Source organism: Loxodonta africana, chromosome 12 (genome assembly GCF_030014295.1).
Source record: "Loxodonta africana isolate mLoxAfr1 chromosome 12, mLoxAfr1.hap2, whole genome shotgun sequence".
Lineage (NCBI taxonomy): Eukaryota > Metazoa > Chordata > Mammalia > Proboscidea > Elephantidae > Loxodonta > Loxodonta africana.
Genome location: NC_087353.1, coordinates 76,361,595 through 76,371,180, shown reverse-complemented (window position 1 = coordinate 76,371,180; position 9,586 = coordinate 76,361,595). Strand labels below are relative to the sequence as shown.

At 47.7% G+C, this 9,586-nt stretch overlaps 1 protein-coding gene across 1 annotated transcript in view; it reads left to right on the top strand.

The window, feature by feature from the left end:
- Nucleotides 1-201: 201 nt before the first annotated feature.
- PDILT (protein disulfide isomerase like, testis expressed) overlaps nucleotides 202-9,586 on the top strand; it is a 38,483-nt gene continuing 29,098 nt past the window's right edge. Inside the window, exon 1 of the mRNA XM_003418804.3 lies at nucleotides 202-754. Coding sequence (XP_003418852.1) covers nucleotides 565-754 — 190 coding nt within the window. The 5' untranslated portion in view covers nucleotides 202-564. The remainder of the gene's footprint in view (nucleotides 755-9,586) is intronic.

The window sequence follows — 9,586 nt, the reverse complement described above, 5'->3', positions numbered from 1 at the left end:
CCTATCGACTCAGCTTTGTTGATTCCCTTTGACAATGTAGTTGTAATCCTACACAACTGCACAATGGAATTACCTGAGAGTTTTAAGAGAAACAAGAAAATATTGACCTATGAGGAGAAAATTTGTTCAGAATCAAACAAGGTGCGGGCAAGGTAGTAAGCTCCCCATCATAGGAGCATTCAAGCAGAAGCTGGAGGAATGTGCAGCCAAGGCATTGTTTATGGAGGGATTCCTGGGAGGCTGTGGATGGGGAATTGGACCATCATCTCTGAGATCCAGAGGCTCATCTTAGGGACCCATTTCTGCAAAGTGGCCAGGGAGCCAGCAGTCTTGAGTAGCTTGCTTCCTGCTGCTCTGAGTTGGGGGGTGGGACCTGAGGCTGACCTAACCCTTCACCTTTCCTGTGGTGCTGCTGCCAAGCTGTGGCCACTGCTGGGGAGGTAGTGGGCAGTACTCAGGCCAGGTTTGCACATACGGGCTGGCGGGAGGAAGTGACGATGTGGTGCTCTGGCTGTGCTGATAGATAAGGGTGCCTGCTCCTCCCCTTGCCCCCCCAGGACAGACATGGAGCCACTCTGGATGCCCCTGCTGCTGGTAGCTTCTTGCATCCCTGCTGTGCTGAGCTCTCCAGAGGTGGATGCCACGGAGGTACCCCGGCTCCTGCATATCCGGGAGGAGAGCAACCTGCTGGTGCTGACCTCTGCCGGCCTGACCCAGATGTTGAACCAGACCCGCTTCCTCATGGTCCTTTTTCGTGAGTGTCCCTCACTCCCAGGCAGTGGGTGAGGGTGAGGCCAGCCTCCTTGCTTCTGGGGGCCAGAGGAGCTCTCTACATTGCTAAACACATGTGAACACATGGTACTAATTTTTTTTTAAATAAGATGTATATAATTGCACCCCCAATTTCCAGATGAGAATACTGAGGCCCAGAGAGGTTAAACAATTTGCAAAATACACTGCCTCTTTAGTCTGGGTTTTTTATGTGGCTCCCGTATCCCACGGAAGGCAAAGATCTATAGTTTACCCTCTCGTGTCCTTACCATTCTGACCCTCAGTTTTCTCCTCTGTATAATGGGCATGAAAATAACAACCATGCTAGATTATCACGATGTTGAAAGGAGATAATGTGTTAAGTTCCTGGAACACGACTGGAGAGCAATAAATGATGGCTGTTGTGAGTAAGCTCTGGAGAAAGCCATCACCTTTGCCATCTTAACTTTGCAATTCACTTTTACTCTTCAGACTGTTGCCCTTTGCGTTAGCAGACACTTTGGGGTTGGGGGGGTGGAAAGGACAGCCTGCTGCTTCTTGAGGCTCTGGCATGTGCTGACACAGCTGTGCCTTGGGCCAGGAAAAAAAACCCTTTACCATCAAGACAATTCTGACTCATATCAACACTATAGAACAGAGTAGAACTGCCTCACAGGGTTTCCAAGACTGTAATCTTTGTGGAAGCAGACAGCCGCATCTTTCTCCCTCCAAGCCATTGGTGGGTTCAAACTGCCAACCTTTTGGTTAGCATCCAAGCACTTAACTACTATGCCACCAAGGCTCCCTTCTTGGGCCAGCGGATAAGTGATTTTCCAACAGTTTCACACAGTGAGCACTTGCTAGGTGCCAGGCACTGTCTTAAGGTTCATTTAGTCCTTGTAACACCTCTGTGTGGTGGGCACTATTCTTCTTCCCATTTTCTAGCTGAGGAAACAGAGACTCAGAGAAGCCCAGTGACTTGCCCAAGGGCAGACAGCCACAAGCGGTGTCCGCAGACCCTGTCCTAGACCCCTCCAGCATGGAAGGATTTGAAGGATACAGGAAACAACTGTGAGCAGTGGCTTCCAAAACCCTGACTTCAGAGCCACACATGGGTCAGAGGTCTTTGGGATTTGTGATTGTTGACTTCAGTGTTTATCAAGGACCCTATATACCACACACTGGTAAATCCTGGAGAGTCCCCCTTAACCTGAATCATCCACCCACCTTGGTCCTTAAGTGGCATCAAGGTTTAGTGTAAACTTTATGGGCTTTGGAGCCAGACAAGCCCAGGTATGAACCCAATTCTGCCATGAACTTCTTATGTGGTCTTGAGTAACTTTTTAGTATCTCACTGTACTTGCCAGGGGGAAATAATGAAAGTGGTAGATTCATTATAGGGATTAACAGAAATAGTGTCTATGAAGGACCCACATGAAACATGCTCAGTAGATGGAAGTTCCCATCCTGTCTTGGTCCTGCAGCACCTCAACAGTTGCAGTTCCATCAGATCAGTTTGGACTGAGTTCAGCTGCAAGTAATAATTCTGCTAATGGTGCTCAAACTGGAAGAGTTTGTTATGTACTATATACATACAGTCCAGAGATAGGCAGTCAACGACTGGTGTAGCAGCTCTACAATGTCAAGGATACAGGCTCCTCCTACCTGTCTGCTCTATCATTTTACCATGTTGTAGCTCATGATCACAAGATGGCTGCTGCATCACCTGCATTGCACATTCCAGGTAGGAAAAAAAGGGAGCAGGGCAAATAGCAAAGGGACAAAAGTCATGCCAGCCAAGTGTGCCTCTTTAAACAACAACAACAAAAAAATTAATAAGTCAACTCAACAGCACACAACATTTTGTGAGCAAGGCAGGCATTTCTGCTTTCCTGAACACTCCTGAGTCTGCTCATACACACCAGAACTCTAGCCAAAGGAAGCACTGAGAATCCTGAAGCCCGAATCTGCCTGCTGTGGAACTGTGAGCTAATGGTTTGCACAAGGCAGACACCCAAGCCATCTTCCTTTTTTTTTTGCTGCAGCCCTCGTCTCTGCATTCTGGGCCCCCAAAAGTTGTGTTGAAGGTTTTAGAGCCATACACCTTGCAAAATATAGCAGGCATCTCTATACGCATTTTCCTTTCCAAAAATGGTACGGTAGGTGGGCAAGCTGGGAACCTGTCCTGTCAGCCCGAACTCCAAAATAGAAGGCAGGGTTCTGCCCAATGACTCCTGGGTCTGAATAAAGGGCAAGTTCATGGCTTTTTGGGACTTTACCTGATATCTAATCACTTAGGGGTTAACGTGGAACCTGGGACTACAGAGGGGGCCAATTGATATTACATACTTTAATTGCATTCAATAATGACCAATTTGAATACTTCAAACTTAAATCCTTCCCACCAGTGGACATTTGAAAGCAGAGAACCCAACACCAGCAGAGATCTTGCTATCTAAATTAAACTCACTGCCCACTCAATTAAACTCACTGCATTCAAAGATTCCATTCCTGCCAAAACACAATTTAGTTCAAAATGAGTTCTCAAAAAAAAAAAAGTGACCTTTGGAAAAACTAGTCACTTGGGGAAGGCTTTATTTAAAAGCTTTTTTTCCCAGAGGTAAATGGTCTTTTTTTTTTTTAACCGAAGGGATTTTTCCAATCCTGCCTCCAGGGATTGCCCCCAATTCCTAGCTGCTGGCGTGCTTTGCGTCTCTCTGGGACTCCAGGTCCAAGAGCCAATGGTGGGTGGGACCTTTCCTCTGTCCCTCAGACCTTTCACTGCCACATGTGTCTAAAACAGGCCTCAGCATCTTTAACTTACTCTCAACACTCTGTTTCCCCCCATGTCCTGCCTTTTCTGACAGCACCACCACCACCCAGTGTCAAAGAGAGATACCTCAAGGTCATTCTTGACACTTCTCTGTATTCTCACCCACTCTCCACATCTAATCTGTCACCAAGTCCTGTTGATGCCACCTCCTAAGTCCCTTTCCAGTCTGCAGTTCTCCCTAGTCCAGTGCCATCGCCTCAGTTCCAGTCAGCCTCGTCATTCTTCTCAGCCCCATAGCAGCCTCTGAGATTGCTTCCCTACCCCTCCAATGCTGCCTCCACGATGCACCCAGAGATACTTTTTCTAAAATGCAGATCTGATTGTGTCGCTCCCTGATTAAAAGCCTTCAATGGTTCTCTAACATCCCAAACTCCTTAACATGTTATAAGGTCCCCTGCTTGCTCTATCCTAGGCCTACCTCTTCACCCTACTTGAATGTTATGCTCTAGACCCTGAGTTATTTATAGGTGCCAGAATAGACCATATCACTTAGGCCTCTGAGCCTCTGCCGTTGCTGTTCTCTCTGCTTATAGTGCCCTTCCTCCACTTCTTCACTTGGTTCGTGAGGTTTAAGCTCATGGAGTCTCCTTGTCAGGAGACACTCCCATTCAGACTGGCTAGGAGCCTGCCCACATGCTCACACAGCCCCCTGTAGCCTCTCTGTCATAGTTCTTACCACACTATATTGAAACTGCTTTTAAACTTGTGAGTTTGATGGGGGGAAGGGCCAAATCTCATTTATCTCTTGATTCGTAATATTTGGGATTGTGCTTGGAACATGGTTGGCCTACATAGATGTTGAATAAATGAATAAATAAATGAAATAAATGAGCCTTCCTTTGGTCCCGTATGTTCTCCATGGATGAGGCAGGAGAAAAGGAAAGGCTATCTTTAGTGGGGAGGGAAAAAAAAAAAACTAACCCATTGCCATCAAGTTGATTCCTAGTGGGGCAAGGTCAAGATGAAATTTATCAGGAGCTGTGTCTAGGGTCATTTAATGATTGCCCATAAGACAGAGGTGGCACATCCCTGGCCTGAGAGCAGGTTAGATGATGATGGTGATGGTAATGGTGATGATAATGAAGATGGTGATGTGGGTGGTAATAGCAATGAAGATGGTGATGATGAGGGTTATGCTGATGACCGTGGTCATGATGATGACAATGGTGATGATTATGATGGCAGATAGTGATGATAGCTACCATTTATTACGTACCTGTGTTCTAGGCACTGTACTTGCTGTCATTATCCTCCTCTCACAGATGAAGCAAATAAGTCTAAGAAAGGTTAGATAATTTGCCCAAAGTCACAGTTACTAAGTGATGAAGTCTGGATATAAGCCATGTCTGCCACCAAAACTGGTGCTCGATCCATTTTACAGCACTGTGCTAATAACTAGAACATTCATTTGTTCATTCATTATATATTTATTGAACACATACTATGTACCAGATATACCCTAGGCACAGGCAGGTATAGTGGTGAACAAAGCACTCTTTACTCTCATGAAGCTTACATACTGGAGAGAGGAGGAGACATATGATAAACAGATAACTAAGCAAAATATGTAGTATGTCATATGGTTAAGCGACTATGGAGAAAAACAGAGAAGAGCAATATGGAATGCAAGGGTTGAGTGGAGGTGGGTCTGCAAATTTAAATAAGGTGGCCAGGGAGGGCCTCCCTGAGAAGATGACATTTTAGCAAAGACCTGAGGGCAGTGAGAGAACAACCCATGCAGATATCTGGTGATGGGCGGGCAGGGAGAGCATTTCAGGCAGAGGGAACAGGAAGTGCAAAGGCCCTGAGGTAGGAAGGCATATGAGTGATGAAAGCTGAGTTGCTGAACAGGAGTAGAATATGAGGTACGAAAGATGAGATACAGATCCTTCAGGGCCTTGAAGGCCGTTGTAATGGCCAGAGTGGTGTGTTGGCTGACCCCTGAGGAGCCCCTGAGGAAGCAAAAGGGGTTGATGAGCATCCTGAAGTTCATACCAGCTGGGAGCACCTCTGTACTCTGTAAACAGCCCTTTGGAATGGTGACTCATTCTCAGAACACTTCTCTATGCTTGATCTGAGCTTGATCTAAAGCAGGGCTTCTCAACCTCAGCACTGTTGACATTTGAGGCTGGATAATTTTTTGTTTTGGGTGGCTATCCTGTGCATCACAGGGTGTTCAGCAGCATCCCTGGCCTCTACTCACTAGATCCCAGTAGCACCAATTCCCCCAACTGTGACAACCAATAATGTTTCCAGACGTGGCCAAATGTCCCCCATTGAGAACCACTAGTCTAAAGGGAGGCAGGTTCCAGCTCCCTGTGCTGGCCACCCTCGTCTTCCTTTCCCCAGGAGCCAGAAGATCTGCTGGGATTAAACGTCTCCACAGGACCCTCGCTTCCCAGAGAGAGCCTGATCTGGGCAAGGCCAAGGATTCCCTGCCACTGTCGTAGTAATAATCATTGAAAAAAAAAAAAAAAAACCCATTGCCGTCAAGTCAATTCCGGCTCATAGTGACCCTATCAGACAGAGTAGAACTTCTCCATGAAGTTTCCAAGGCTGTAATCTTTATGGAAGCAGACTGCCACATCTTTCTCCTTGAGAACAGCTGATGCATTCAAACCACTGAGCTTCTAGTTAGCAGCCGAGTGCCTAACCACCATGCTACCAGGGCTCCTTAGAGGCCCCATGAATATGCTATTTTGTCATCAAATCCAGTGAACTCCTCCTTTGAAATCTCTCTAGACTCTGACCCCTTCCCACCCTCTCCATCGCCACTGCCATGGTCCAAGCCGTCACCCTCTCTCACCTGGATTCTTACGGTAGCTTCCAACTTGTCTCCTTGCATCCACCTTCTTCCAACTTTGGTCTAATCTCCCTCTACCATTTTGCTTAAAAGTACATCATATTGCATCATAGCTCTGCTCCAAACCCTCCAGTGACTCTCCATGTCACTCAGAGGAAAGGACCAAGTCTGTTCAATGACCTTCAAGGCCTCCTGATCCCCACTCCAGCTCACTCTTCTCAAACATGTCAGAAGTGCTGCAACCTCAGAGCCTTTGCCCTCCCTGTTCCCTCTGCCTGGCACACTGTTCCTCCAGTTATCCAAGGGGCAGACTCCCTCATCTCCTTTTGTCTTTATCAAAATGTCTCTTCACACTGAGGCCTTCTAAAACCTCCCTACTTAAACCTGCAATCCCCCTGACACTCCCACCCCTCCCCCAGTCCTGCTCTCCTTTTCTCTGTAGCCCATACTATCTAACACTGCATACAGTTTACTTTTATTTTCTGCCTTCTCCAATGAGGGCAGGAATTTTTATCTGTTTGTGTCATTGGAGCTCTGGTAGCACGGTGGTTAAGAACTCAGCTGCTAAACAAAAAGTCAGCAGTTTGAATCCACCAGGTGCCCTTGGAAACCTTGTGGGGCAGTTCTGTTCTATAGGGCCGATACGAGTTGGAATCTACCTGATGGCAATAGATTTTGTTCACTGTTATAGCCCCAGTAAGGAGCCTTGGGAGCCCTGGTGGCACAGTGGTGAAGAGGTTGGCTGTTAACCAAAAGGTCAGCAGTTCAAATCCACCAGGCCTTGCAAACACTATGGGGCAGTTCTACCCTGTCCTATAGGGTTGCTATGAGTTGGAATTGTCTTGATGGCAGTGGGTTTGGTTTTTTTTTTTTTAAGGAGCCCTGATGGGGAAAAGGTTAAGCACTCATCTGCTAACCAAAAGTTTGCAGTTCGAACTCACGCAGTGGCTTTGTGGGAGAAAGGCCTGGTGATCTGCTTGCTTAAAGATTACAGCCAATAAAACCCCATGGGGCAGTTTTACTCCTTCACACGGGGTTGCTGGGAGTTGTAATCTACTCGACGGGGCCCAACAGCAACATATCTTTAGTATCTAGAACAGTGCCTGGCACATGACTGATCCTAAAAAAAATTTTTGAATGAATGTATCCCCATTGCTGTTATTGCTAGGTGCCTTTTGGAGGTCCCATCCACCTGGTTCTCAGATCTCAGCATTCCAGCTGTCACAGCCTAGTTCTCCCACTTCCCTTTCCGACACTCAGGGACACTGGGCCATGCGCAGAATGTCCGAAAACTCTGGTATTTGCACCATCATTCCAGGTGTCCCTCTCGTCCTGAGCCCCTGCCCTTGGAAACCCAGGTTTAGACATGATGTCTACAAATGGTTTGAAAGATTGCCAGTTCAAACCCACCCAGCGGTGCCCCAAAGAAAGACCTGGCAATCTGCTTCCCTAAAGATTACAGTCAAGAAAACCTTATGTGGCAGTTCTACTCTGTAATACACAGGGTCACCTTGAGTCGGAATCGACCCAGCAGCAACTGGTTTGGGTTTTTTTGTGTGTGTGTATGGTGGTCAATCAGCAACTCTGTGCTGGGCCTGGCAGAGGCCACAAGGAAGCCAGGGGAGACCAGCAGGCCAGATGGCAGGCAATAGTCCAGGCATGCTGGCGATGATGGATGGGGGCACCGCAGGCCATGATGGTGACAAAGCGGGCAGTGGAGAGGCATCAATCTATGGCGGAGGCGCAAGGCCTCATTTCCTGTCCACTGGCTGGGAGTTTAATGAAAAGCGATCATTCACTCTCGGTGCTACTGCAGGGACAGGTGGGCTGGCTGGCAGTGGGGACTGCGCCAGCTGTTCCATGGCTGGGTTGTCTGGGCCATACCTGACAAAACATTCCTATTTTGGACTTAGAACTTGCCCTCGGCGGGGAAGGTGATTTGCATTTTCTTCAAGGGCTCCAGATCAAAGAGTTTGAAAAAGATTCAGTGTTCTGGCTTGAAACGGAATCAGTGACCCTTGCCCTGGCTCAGCACACCTGCCCCTCGCCCACCTGCCCCGCGCCCACCTGCCCCGCGCCCACGTGTGCCCCGCACAGCATGGCAGGGCTAGTTGAGGGATCTGCAGTCTCACAGGCTACCAGCAGGAAGGCAGACTCGAGCACCTTTTAGTTCCCTCTCATTTAGGGCGTGAAGGCCTCTCCTACTGACAAGACCACGTGCCAGCTCCCTGAGGCTGTTTCTAGAAAAGGATTCCCCCCACCCCTTTGCAGAGCCCTGGCGGCACAGCTGCTATTGAAAAGGTTGACAGTTCGAATCCACCAGCCGCTCCTTGGAAACCCTATGGGGCAGTTCTACTCTGTCGTATAGGGTCGCTTTGAGTTGGAATTGACTTCATGGCAAGGGGTGACCCCTCTGCCCAGCCATGCGAGGGGCCAAGAAATGTCAGGTCCCTCAATCATGGAGGCTTAAAAGGGTAGGGGAGCCCCATAACTTCCCCCCATTACCCACTCTTTTCATACCCAATCAGTACTTTCCCACCCTAATTCTCTTCCTTACATGAGAGAGTCCTCAGCCATATTACACAGCTACATGACAACTAAAAACAAAACAAAAACAACTGGTTGCCACGGGGTCGATTCTGACTAGTCCCTAGTCGGTGGTACGAACAGATAAGCATTCAGTTATTAACCAAAAAGTTGATGGTTTGAACCCACCCAGAGACGCCTTGGAAGAAAGGCCTGGCGCTCTGTTTCCAAAAGGTCACAGCCATTGAAAACCCATAGAGCACCCAGTTATAGTCTGCAACACGTGGGGTCGCCAAGACATGGCAACTGGAGGGTTTCAATTTGGCCTGTTAGCTCCAGAACTGTCCACTAGATGGCGATCATGATCCCTCTCTAGTCTATAATTTTTTGTTACGTAAATTTGACAGTAACGATGATGATAATAATAATGTTTCATGTGCATAACATATGCCAGACATTGTGCTAAGTGTTTCACACCCGTAGTAGAGGTTGGAGAGCTGGAATTCTGGAATTCTGAATCCTGGCTATGCTTCTTACTGTCACTGGGCTTTGGGCAAGTAGGTGATTTTGTGGCACATTGGTTTCTTCATCTGAAAAATTGAGATGATAATAGTAATACCTACCCCATAGTGGAAGGAACCCTGGTGGTTCAGTGGTTAAGTGCTCTGCTGCTA